Source organism: Terrapene carolina, unplaced genomic scaffold (genome assembly GCF_002925995.2).
Source record: "Terrapene carolina triunguis isolate 2854851 unplaced genomic scaffold, T_m_triunguis-2.0 Scaffold210, whole genome shotgun sequence".
NCBI lineage: Eukaryota > Metazoa > Chordata > Testudines > Emydidae > Terrapene > Terrapene triunguis.
In genome coordinates, this window is record NW_020664561.1 from 34,474,719 (window position 1) to 34,487,654 (window position 12,936).

General features: G+C 47.1%; 1 protein-coding gene across 1 annotated transcript in view; it reads right to left on the reverse strand.

Moving 5' to 3' along the window:
• SLC44A3 (solute carrier family 44 member 3) overlaps positions 1-12,560 on the reverse strand; it is a 62,167-nt gene extending 49,607 nt beyond the window's left edge. Inside the window, exons 1-5 of the mRNA XM_026655678.1 lie at positions 12,443-12,560; positions 11,222-11,329; positions 7,519-7,661; positions 6,932-7,068; positions 199-292 (exon numbers count right to left, since the gene is read on the reverse strand). Coding sequence (XP_026511463.1) covers positions 199-292; positions 6,932-7,068; positions 7,519-7,661; positions 11,222-11,329; positions 12,443-12,469 — 509 coding nt within the window. The 5' untranslated portion in view covers positions 12,470-12,560. The remainder of the gene's footprint in view (positions 1-198; positions 293-6,931; positions 7,069-7,518; positions 7,662-11,221; positions 11,330-12,442) is intronic.
• Positions 12,561-12,936: the final 376 nt, after the last annotated feature.

The window sequence follows — 12,936 nt, forward strand, 5'->3', positions numbered from 1 at the left end:
TGTGTGTGTGTGTGTGTGTGTGTGTGTGTGTGTGTGTGTGTGTGTGTGTAAACATGAGAATTCAAAAATATAAAATCAAAGATATTAAAGTAAAATAATTCTGATTGTTATGCATCAAGTCAAAGACGAAATGGGAAGGACAGTCTTTGAAAAGTTGTCTCGAATAAACAGTGCAGTAAAGCACACAGTAATTCTTACCTTGGTGGAACTGGCAGTGTGGGACACAGCTCAGCCGCCTTTGGATTTAGCGTGTAACTGGAAATGTTCAAGTTATAAATACAAAGGCAAGAACCTAAGAGAATAAAAACCCCACAAATGGTAACTTGTTATTAGTTCACATCCATTTCTGGGCAGAAAACACACTTCTTAAAAATACTAAAAATCTCTATAAATAGCACTTAATTGCATGGCTGCTCAAATCAATTGTTGTTTTGAAGATTTTGTGCAGCATAATAAATATTAATTAGCAAAACTAGTGTTTTTCCTCAATAATTCTGTATTTAAATTTAAAAAAAAAAAACCCATGATGTTAAACATTGGTCTGTTTAGGAGACAGATTAAAATCTTAAACAGTCCAGATAACACTTTCATGAATCAAGATCAAACCCCTATCCGTTCTCTAGAGAGAGTAATGTTTTCAGTTTTTCCTACTTTTATCACTACAATGTTGTAACTTCTTTTAGGAGATGCAAGGACAACTAACAGAAACACTGGAAAAATCCAAATTTCTCTAAACTCAGATGATTTCTCATACCTCGAGAAGCCTCCCCTTAGGGCCAAATTCAGAGATTATGTGTAACCTGGTGTAAATTAGACTTACTTATACCCATTTGCTGGGCAGATCAAGCTTGTTAGCCTGGGAAATTGGGCAACTGATTTAAGAGAAGGACACTCTGAAAATAAACATGCAACTAGCAAGTCCTTCAGTTGTCTCGATTTACTTTGCCACTGGAAATGGTCTTGTTGATCGAGAGAGTATGTGAGTTGGTATGCAAATGCTCCTCCACCTTGCACAATTTCTGGCACAGCCTTTGACAGTTTAATAAGTCCCAGAGTGATAGGGGAATGGTGAAAGTGAGAGGTGATGGACATCGCTGGGAGTCATAGTTGTGAACCTGCACGTGGGCAGGTCAAGACTCTGCGTTGACTTGGGGTGATACTATAGTCCAGCAGCATCTTGATTGACTCAGCTGCTCTAATCAGGAATAGCACAGCTGACCTCAATCAAAGGAGGGTGCTAGAAAAGTTCTCCTGAAAATTGCTCATCGTGAACGGCCCACTGAAGCCAGAGGGCATCCCATCACGCAGTCAAAATTCAAACAAGCCTTGAAAAGTTTCCTTTCTTTCAATGTTGCAAGGTGGACTGTTCGTACACCCCTTAACTGTGCAAACCAAACTAATGGTCCTGCCCGGTGGACTGCTTCAGTTGCTCAAGATCTTGAAAGATATTGTATCCACATTGCAGCTCTGAGAGAGATGTGACTTGCTGAAGAGGGTCAACTGGCTGAGGAGCATGCTAGGTATACTTTCTTCTGGAGGGGACATCCACAAAATGAGCCCCACAACACAGGAGTTGGCTTTGCAATCAGAAGGAATTGTGTCTCTTGTTTGGGCAACCTATCCGTCAGTATGAACAACGGACTGGGAACTCTGACTGCCCCAAGAGGTGAATGTTACGCTTCACCGATCAGGTCTTACACACTGACAATGATTAACTCTGATGAGGGTGTGACATTTTGGAGTTCAACTCAGACCAGTAAGGGGTTGTGTCACCACCTGCACCTCTGGGTGCTTTCAAAACTATGCTTCTGTGGTTCACAGCCTTGACACCAACAGCCTGCACACAAGCATGCAGGTCAGACCCTGGCTTCCACCGCCCAGTTACTATTTGTAGAATAACCTTAATACCTTCCCTGTCCTGAATTTCCCCAAAATCATCTGCCAATCTCCTGAGGGCCCAGAACTGATTTACCCTCTCTGACTCAGCAAGTGAGAATTTTGCTGCTGCTAAGCAGTATGACAACTCCCTGACACACCAGCTTGTGTGCCTTGGCAGCAAACTCTTCAGGGCTCTGCCAGCCCAAACCTTGCCCTACAAATAACAAACAGTGAACCCCAACTCCCAAGTTCCCCAGAGATGTCTCCCTGCAGCATGCAGCCCTCTCCTGGAACACTCACAGAACTTAATAAGTTCTTTGCTCCTTCAAAGAGAAAATGCAGCTCACTAATTTAATTGGGGTTTGACAAACACACTAATTTCAGTCACAGCCCTCAATTGGTTTATAGTAAAAATAAAACAAGTTTATTTTAAAAAAGGTATAGGATAAGTGATATCCAGTATAAGGAATAAAGACATAAAAGGCTACAAACAAACAAAAGTAAAAATATGCTGAGAACTGTTTTAGTCTTACAAGCAAGTTACAATCTTTGCCTAAGCAGGTTTCTCACCAAACTCAGTTCCCAGAGACTTCAACCCCTTTGGCTGAAGGATCCAGCTCTCGCCCCTTGAGTCCCCAAAGTGATGGACAACTCACGTATCTTTTTGCCCTCCTTATATCACCACAAAGTTCACTGTGTCTGCCTCAAGAGCCTAGAAGGCTTCCTGCTGTTCTTCCCTTCTTCTGGATTTTCTATCCTCATGTTAATTTGTATTTAAATGGGGCTTCCATTGTTTTGACTCCACACTGCTTAATTTACATTGGAGACAGGTAGATAGCTGCCTTTCCTCCCGTCTGGAAGAAAACCTGTTTCTCCCTGTGTTTGATCACAGACTTTAAAGCATAATATCAGTGAGTATCCATGATTCCTCCTAGGGTGTTAATACATACATTTCACAATGATATTAATCACCAGAGTGTCACTGGCTTTCATAAAAAAACCTTATTCGATACAATTTTAGAATATAGTAATATTGTACACAATCAGTTGATTCAATTGCTTATCATTTGAGGTTCAGAACCCCTGTCTTTATTGTTAAGAGGCTACCTCCCCCACTTGCTAATTTGACACCTTTTTTTTACCTTGCATGTAAATGTACCTTCACCGTCTGCCTGACGACCAGGCTGGTCAGATAAGGAAATGACACAGTCTTTTGTCTAAGGCAGACTGTGCTTATGTATTGCTTGCCAAACACATTTTAAGAACATATTTCTAGTGCATATTTATAACTCTTTGTACACACCCCACACATAAGTTACACAGGAATATTAATGATGATATATTACATGCCAATTTTGGGGAATATATCACAACTAAGGATACAATTCTGTCACGGAGGTCATAAAGATCATGAACTCCATGACTTTCCAGGACCTCCATGACTTCTTCTGGGGCAGGGCCGGAGCAGCAGACCCCAGAACAGCTGGCCAGTGGCCAGCCCTGGGGACAAAGGAACAGCAGCCGCGGTAAGCTCTGGGGCTGCTGGAGCACCAGCCAGTCCCAGAACAGCAGCTCCGGGAACAGCCAGCTGGCGGTCAGCTCCTGGGGCCACCCAACAGCTGACTGGCCTGGACTTGCTGGAGCACTGGCCCCCAGCCCACCGGAGCAGCAGCCAGGGTTGGGACAGCTGCCCCGCCCCTCCCCTGGGAAGGGGGTTTGGCCAGTTCCACGCAGGGGGTGGGGGAGGAAGGGAAAGAGGGCTCAGGCCAGCTCTGTGCGGGGAGGGTTGGGGGAAGGGAGAGGGGGTTCAGCCAGCTCCACGCAGGGTGGGAGGAGTAAGGGAGAGGGGGTTCGGCCAGCTCTGCGCAGGGGGAGGAGGGTTCGGCCAGCTCCGCGTGAGGTTCCCGGCCAATGGGAGCTGTGGAGCCAGCGCTTGGGGCGGGGGCAGCGTGCAGAACTGAGAGGGAGGGAGGGACATGTCGTCACTTTCGGAGAGCCCGTGAGGAGTTGGGTAGGGAGCCTGCCAGCCCTACCAACCCCTCCCCCCAACACTAGCGGGGGTCCTGGGCTGCCTCCCCCAAGCATCCGTGGTGTCCCCCCGGGTTGCCCTCCTCCCCCCCACGGCACCCCCTGCGCCCCCCCCCATTTAGTCAGGGGTATATAGTACAAGTCATGGATAGGTCACTGGCCATGAATTTTTGTTTACTGCCCATGACCTGTCCATGATTTTTACTCAAAATACCCGTGACTAAAACATAGCCTTAGTTAGCGTTGATGGTGATCTAAACAGACTCATTTCTGATCACAAATGTGGTGAAGCAAGTATTTGTCCTAGCTCCCAGTCTTTTTGTTGTAGTCGTTGTTGCAATGCTAGAGGAAGCCTTTTGTTGCTCTTCAATTTGCATCTTTATGAGCTTTACACTGTAAGCTCTTCAATCTTTCCCAAGTGGGAATGTAAATTATACATTATTACATGTAAGTCTAAGGGAGCCTACGGAGAATTTAAGTTGGAGCAATATACACGTTGGAGGATTGGGAAGATGGTGGAATTACAGTACACCAACTTCAGCTCCCTCTAGAGCAGGGGTCTCAAACACACGGCCCGTGGAGCTCTTCCCTGCGGCCCGTGGAGCTCCCCACGCCCCCCCCCCCCCCGTTACTTCCTGTCGCCGCCAAACTCCCCTCACCCCCGCCCCCCCGAGTTATTTTCTGTGCCTGTTAAGCTCCCCGTGCGCTGCTCCCCAATGTTCAGGGCACCTGCCACCCCCACGCGCCCCCCCGGAGTGTCTCCCGGCACCCACTTGCTGCCTCCTCACTGCCCCGGAGGCTGGAGCCTGCAGCACACTTTGAATCCGCTCTGCTCTGCAGGCTGCCGGCAGGTCCTAGTGTCCCTCTGCACTAGGGCCAGGGCCGGCTGCCCTTCCCCTGCCCTTCTGCCCTAGTTCTGAGCCTCTCTCTTCAGTGAGGTGCTGCCACCCTGGAGTCGCTCTAGGTAAGGCCGGAGCCCGCACCCCACACCCCAACCCCCTGTCCAGAGCCCCCTGCCACATCCCACACCCTCCCGCACCCCAACTCCCTGCCCTGAGCCCCCGCCGCATCCTGCACCCCGACCCCCTGCCGCACCCCACACCCCTCCTGCACCCCAATTCCCTGCCCTGAGCCCCCTGCTGCACACCTCCTGCACCTTAACTCCCTGCCCTGAGCCCCCATCACACCCCGCACCCCTCCTGCACCGCCTGGGGGCAGAGAGGGGGCAGAGTTGGGGTGAGGACTTCGGGGAAGGGGTTGGAATAGGGGCAGGGAAGAGGTGGGGCAGGGGCAGGGCCTCATGGAAGGGGTGGAGTGGGGGCGGGGCCAGGGGCAGCAAGGGGTGGGTGTCAGTGATGCGGCCCTCGGGCCAATGCACTAGTCCTCATGCGGCCCTCGTGGTCATTTGAGTTTGAGACCCCTGCTCTAGAGTCACCTCTGAATTTAGCTCCAATTCTCATTTTCATTAATACCGAATCTTTAAAATTTAGATTCCAAAGCTATGTGAATTTATTAAGAGAAACGAGCACAGCTTTATTTCTGCCTTATCTTCTGCATTTCATTGTCATCATCTATCACCAATCCTCCAGACTGGAGGCACACAAATACCCCCATATTTAGGTATTTAGAGTCTTGTTTGCTCCCACTAAGATAATGGCAAAGACCTTATTAATGTACACTGAAGCACTATTGGGCCCTTAATGATTTAGAATGGAATAAAATATCGGCCAGCCTCAGACCTAAGAACTTTAGTCCAGTATCTTCAGGCCCTCTGCTGGTAAAACACTACATTACCATAATGCTAGTGAAAAAGCAATGCTTGGATGTACTCAAACCAATTAAAATGCAATATTGCCAGCTCTCTAAAGACAGATATGCAAATTCTTTAAATGTGGATGGAGTTTCATGTATTGTAATTCAGTTATGCTGAGATTATTTAAGGAGCATCACTGGGGTATGCAGGTCTTTAAGTACATAAAAAAAGCATCAAATAATAATCAAATATCTCAAAATTACATAAAAAAAGTCATTGTAAATAGGTATTCTTGCCATCCAATCTAAGAAAATCAAAGAGAACAATTCTCAGAGCGCTAGTCATTGCCTGCCAAATGCCAAACACTCTATTCAGCAAGCAGTGTTGGCCAGGTTTATGTAGTTTATTGTTTGAAGAAGAAAAAGAACCAGATTTAGAATCAGAACTTCCCTGCCTTGTGCCCAGAGAACTCAAACACTGGGCTTTTTTACAAAATGCTCTGGATAAGTATATAAATGGTTTCCTAATTGTGCCTACTGGGGTTCTCCAAGGAGCATATCAGACTTCCACATTCAGCTTTGTATTCTATACATGGATAACACTGGGTAGAAGCTAGGTAATTTTTGGTCTCAATTCTCTGGTATCTTGAGTATGGAGTCTAAGCTGTGTAATGTACCGCTGAGGTAGGGATCAATTTTAGCTTACTATATTTAAATGTTAGAAAGCAATGCAAAAGAAGTAACTGCTTTTGCACAATAGCTACTTGTCTATGCTTATTTAGAGTATCAGAATAAAATCAAAATGATTCCACTTTGGCTCTGAAAACAAAACTCATTACATATAAAGGGCTCACAGATCTGATACGTCAATGGAATAATAGTGTTTTGCTATAGTTTTAATTGAATTTGAAGGATCCAATTCAAAGTCAATGCAGATTTCTCAAGCATACAAACGGCATCCGTTCACTAACTCCCTCTCCAATCTGAACTAGTTTGTCCTCAATAGCCACCTTTCTGCTGAACAATCCAGTCCTGTGCAGAAATGCATACAACAGTTTTATACACACAAGAGATCCATAAAATTTCTGATAACTAAAACATTTAAATAAGCATGAATTAGAACATGCTTTCCATTGACTTAATCAAATAAATTAATGATAAAGTAGTAAATATCCAATGCAACATATTTCAAACAGGAGTACATTTTCTAGGATTAAAAACTGCATAACTCTTCCAGACACAGATTAAGGAATTCATACTCTTTACTACATACCATTGTTCTTTGCAAAATGCTGGATGTCTTCCAGAGAGTTAAGTTGCTCTTGAGGACAGCTAGATACACACAAGGCGATTGAATTGATTTTAAGGTTTTTAATTTCCAGACTGCACGAATTCAAAAAGAACACATGTCTAGGAAGGAGGGAGAGAATTATTGTTTAAGGCAAGCTTTCTATTTTTCATATCATTTTGAACCTGCTCACTATCTTTAAAAACAGTGCAAAACATGACAATTGGTAATGTGTTCTTCCACACAAAATTGGAACACCTGGATTTTGAAGCTAAAAGTTAAAAAGTGATTCTAGCACATGCTACATTTTACACTATATTTTTGCCTCATCTTAAATAAGATTACAGGCCCCAAACATGCAATCAACCCACGTGGGCAGACCATTACGTCTTGGTGGAGTTTCCTGGGGTACGTGAATCCAAAGGCAGGATCAGGAATTGCTACTGTTTAGTATTCTTGCACTCTCTTATTTGTATCTCTTAGTAAAGTGCCTATATGCATTTTAGTGCCTATATGCACTGAAGTGACCAAATCTCAAGTCTTCAATTCATTTAAAAATCTGATATACTTACTTTTTATTTGTCATATCCTGTCCAGAAAGAGGTGCACCTTGAATATAAGTGTTCTTCCTACCACATATATTCCCATAGCTGTCATACCCAAATACAAGTCTTTCTGCAGCTCCAGCTGTTACCGCATAGCCAGTTATAAACATCTATTAAAAATATACATTATATTATTTTTTTCTTTTGAATTCATGATACACAGAATACTATCCTTTTTTCCCTCCCCCATTCAATGATCATTCCTTGTTTAACCTACATAATTTTTGTCTGATGCTCAAAAAACCAGGCATAACATTTTCAAACATTGTTTACACTGTAATGAATATTTCAGAGTGAAATTCACCGCTGCCTAGAAGGCCAGAGCAAGGCCTTTGAACGACTTAGGCCCTACAGTATGTTGCCTTCCACATTTGTTCCAGAACTTGGAAGGTGTGTAGTTAATGAGGCAGGGAATTACAGGAAAAGAAATAATGGTCTTGTGCTTAAAGAAGCTGAACATCCTGGAAAACTGCATTCTAACCCTGCCTGCAACAGAGTTCCTATATAATGCTGCATAAGTCACGTCCATCAAACTTTACACAGGTGTTCAGTAATTGTGTATTCCTCATTTTCTGGGTGCCCAATGTGAGACACCTGTGGCCAGATTTGCAGAAGCTCTGGGCACTCACAGCAGCAACTGAAGTCAATTAGAGCTATGCTTGAATATATAAAGTGATGTAAAAACGAAAATACTGTACTCTTGGGGACAGACATTGAATGAGAAGGATAAAAAAGAAATATTGATTAACTAGCCATTCACTGAAGGAGGCTGGGCTCCAAAGCAAAAAAAATAGTATGTGATCATGTAATTAAAGACTGTAGCATAATACATATGCATAAAAACACCAAATTAAGGTTGCACAGGCAACCTTACTTATGGCATTTCATAACTTTTGAGCATTTGACTTTCAACTTAAATATTCTTTTAAGTAGTTTTGGGTTTTTTTTAAATGTAATTAGTCTGTGCAGAACTGAGCCTCATCCTGCAAGGAATTAAGTGCATTCATTACTTTAATCATATGAGTAATCAGATTTGTACTTAGCTGTTCGGAGTCTAGTGATTTATATCAGCAGTTCTCAACTGAGGGATCCACAGCCTGGTTTCAGGGGGATCCGCAAGCCCCAAGTCCATGGGCGGAGTTGGGGCAGCATATGAGGCGTTGCCCCACCCAAACTGAAGTGCCAGAGCGAGGTAGTCCCATGGGCAGCTCCATACTCCCCCACACTACTTCTCCCCCCATTCAAGGCTCCGCCCCCTGGCCAGGTCAGAGGCGGTTGCTTCTCTGGCTGGTCCCATGCAGTGGAAAACTCTGCCACTCTCCCACCTCCTCTTTCTGCTGTTGCTGGTGCCTGGGGCTGCAGCTGCTCCTCAGCTCCCAGCCCACTTTGACTGCTTGCGCAGCCAGTAAGACCTGCCCCGGTGGATGAACCCAGCTCTGGGGCCAGCAGAGCCCTCGGGGAGCAGCGACCACAGGAGGGGAGCCCTCCCAGCACACAGCCCCTAGCTATCCCCTCCCTGCACCCTGAGCTACACTCCTGCCCACACAAAGCCCCTAGCTACCCCTCTCCCTGCATCCTGAGTTACACCTCACTGCACACACAAAGCCCCTAGCTAACCCCCCTGCACCCTGAGCTACACCCCTCACTGCACACAGCTCCTAGCTACCCCATCCCTGTACCCTGAGCTACACCGCTGCCTGCACACATCCCCTAACTACCCCCTCCCTGCACCCTGAGTTACACCCCTGCCCACACACAGCTCCTAGCTACCCCCTCCCTGCACCCTGAGTTACACCTCACTGCACAGATAAAGCCCCTAGCTAACCCCCCTGTACCCTGAGCGACACCCCTCACTGCACACAGCTCCTAACTACCCCGTCCCTGCACCCTGAGCTACACCCCTGCCCGCACACAGCCCCTAGCTCCCACTCTCCCTGTACCCAGAGTTACACCTCACTGCACACAGCCTGTAGCTATCCCCCCTGCACCCTGAGCTATACTCCTCACTGCACACAGCTCCTAGCTACCCCCTCCCTGTACCCTGAGTTACACCCCTGCCCACACAAAGCCCCTGGCTACCTGCTCCCTGAGCTACAACCTTTGCTGCACACACTCCTAGATGCCCCCTACCTGCATCCTGAGCAGTTTTCAAATGTTCTGAGCTGAATTATACATTTTTGGTTGCACTCTCCCCCCAACCCAGACTGGCTGGGTGGCCTGCCAAGGTGAGTCGGGGGGTGGAGGTGGCGCCTCCTCCCCAGGGCCCACCATACAGACCTGGCCCAAGCCCTGCCAGGCCATGCCCCCCCCCCCCCCATGAGAAGTCAAACTATACCTATGCCCAAGCCTACCCCTCCCACCCCAACAGCCAAAGCCTGGAGCCACGGTGCCCCACAGGGCTAAAGCCCCAAGTCCTCATCCTCGCCCCCACCAGTGGCTATAGCCCAAAACCCCAAGTTCCCCCTCGCTGAGCCTTGGAGTTTTTATAGCATGTTGGGGGGGGGGGGGGGGAACAGGGCTTCAGAAAGAAAATGGTTGAGAACCTCTGATTTATATCACTTGACTATTGTGATGCCTGAATTTTTATATATTAATTTATCTTAATATGGCATTGTAGTGACTTCATAGTTAAGGTTGCTATGTATATGTGCATCTCAGCTCCGTCACAACAACAAAATATTTTTAGATCCAGTTCATTTATACAGTAAATATACTTCCAGCAATCAGACAGCTACCTCAAAAAGTAGCCAGAAGAGATGCAGTAGTCTTTTGTGACCCTACTTCTAAATATGAAAAATTCTGACAGATGGAAGTTACAAGTCCAACAGAACTTTATTTGCTAAGCTGGCCCATACTGCTTCCACAGAGATTGCAAACTAAGACAAAAGCTCAGCACACTGAATCTGATCTACGATTACTGCTAATAAATGGCTGGCTGCAAACATTCAATAATTACAAGAGGGTGTGCCAACATGTATGCGCCAATAATGTGCACTTCCAGATTGTGAAACAACCTGAAACAAAGCCAGTGTGAATAAATAACACTGGATGTCACCACAAATCTGTTTTAAACTAAAGGAAATCATAATTCAAATGTGAATAATAAAATATATCACAGAGAGTAAGCAATAAGAATAATGAAATAATAAAATTGCTGGATACCACCATGGTTTGACATGTCTTATATCTACATGTGCATTAAACACAAGGTGGCATACAAAACTCATCCTGCTTCTCAAGTCAGTTTAGTTTATAAAGTGTGCCAGAGACTTATGCAGAGTTCTTTTGCATTAATTGTAATTTTTTTAAAAGAGGTTAGAAAATTGAACAGACTATGATTATTAATTTGCATTGTGGTAATGCCTAGTGGCCACACTGTCCTAGACACTGTACATAAAAATAACAAAAAGACAGACTCTGCCCCAAAGAGCTTGTTCTAAGTACAAGAAGCTGAGCTTTCCATTGGATCCTTGCAAGCAGACCCTTCGACCAGGTGTGTGGAGCTAAACTGATTTCATTGTGGCTTTGCGCAGGCACAAAGGTTCTCCTATCTGGACACACGATCAAGGCTCTATAATTTCTGCAGTGAGATCACCTGAATTATTCAGAATCACTTTAAGCTTACAGTAGTTCTAAGTAAGATTTCTCTTTCAACAGATTGCATGCTTACCAAACCAGCCCAAAAAAGAAAGAATAAAATCAACCAGAGTACATCTGTGCATTTTCTATAAATTAGAGGTCTCCATTCTCTTTGTCCAGAAATCCCATCTACAGAAACCTAAAATTAAAAATAATTTTTAAGTGCAATTAAAGTTATAGTACTCAGTTTCAAACATCTGAAAAGCAGTGAAAGAGTAACTTAGTGTGCACAAAATGTCAAACATTTGGTAATTTGTGTAGTCTTAACAATAGTGAATGTATTTTACATGTACTGCACAATATTACTATATTAAATAACCTAACTGTCCTCCAAATAATGGAGAGTACTTTAGAGGGCAGGGAAAATGGGACACATCCAGACAAATGATGGTGATCCACTGACACCAACATCCGGAGACTACTACGTACTCCTGCACAAGACCTGGCCCATGGAGTACCCTGAGAGGCGCTTCCATGTGACTATACTGGGCAAAGAAGAATTGTCAAACAACTTTAAGCCAGTACCTTCTCTCCTTTTTTCTAAGTACTTTTCCCCCGATGTAGTGGATGAGTTTGCTGCTTCTTAGCCTTTTGGACTCACAGCTCTATCAGGGGGGCTGTAGTCTGTGCCAGCCACGGGTTGGACTCAATTTAGGGCCAGCTTTTGATCTCAGTCACTCCAGCGTCAATGGAGTTACTCTGGACTGGCATGGCTGTAGACGGGTCTTTCCCATCTCTAACTACTAGCAGAAGTTGTGAGTTCCGGGGGGACGGGGCGGGGGGAAGCCACCCAAAGACCCCGAGGCTCCAGGTAAATGGGATCTCCGTTAGCAAGAGCTAGAACCCGCACAGAAAAAAAGGGGGCGAGGAGGGGAATGGGGAAAATGCCTTCCCTGCCTGGGGAGCGAGGGCCGCTGCAGAGCCGGTGGAGACGGGACAGTGTGTTGGGCAGGGGACTCCCGTACTCTCCCCCTCAGGGGACGCGACGGGGGTGCCCCTGGCTCGCAGCCTCCTCCCTGCCTCTGCCACAGACGCTCTTGCAGGAGGGGGGGACTTTACCTGCCGGGCGGGAAAGGCAGCAACTCCTCACTGCGGGCGGGGGCCACCAGCCTATCGCTCCTCCGCGGGGCTTGCGGCTGGTCAGTGCAGCCCAGGCCCTTGGTGCGTCCCACGGAGAAGTTGGGGGGGAGGGAGCTGCAGCTGCTGCCGGCCACGGGCGGGCGACCTTCCCGCCCGGACAGCGGGGTCTTACCTGGTACTCGCCCCAGCAGCACGCCATGCCGAGCCGGGAGGGGGCTCCGCGCGCTGGGTCCCGCCTGGAGCGGTGCAGGAAGTGCAGGGCCACGCTCAGAGCAACCCGCCTGCCAGGCGTCCAGCTGCGGCGCCGTGCCTGGGGCTCCCGCGGCGGCGATGCGGTGCAGCGGCACGGCCCCTCCTCCCTGCTTCCAGCCCAGCGCGGGGCGGACCCCGGCTCGTCTCACCTCCTGCAAGGGCCGCTGCTCGGCTCCCAGCCCCGGGGCAAGTGGCACCCCCGCCTGGCGCGCACACCTGCCCCCGGGGAGCGCGTCCCCCGTTCAGGTAGCTGCGCAGGTGGCAGCCCGAGCGTGGGCCGGAAAGGTGCCATCTGCGGGCAGAGCTTTCTCCCCACTGGGGTACAAGCTTCACACTTGGGCCTGGTCTACACTACGGGATTAATTCGGATTTAGCAGCGTTAATCCGAATTAACCCTTCACCCGTCCACACTAC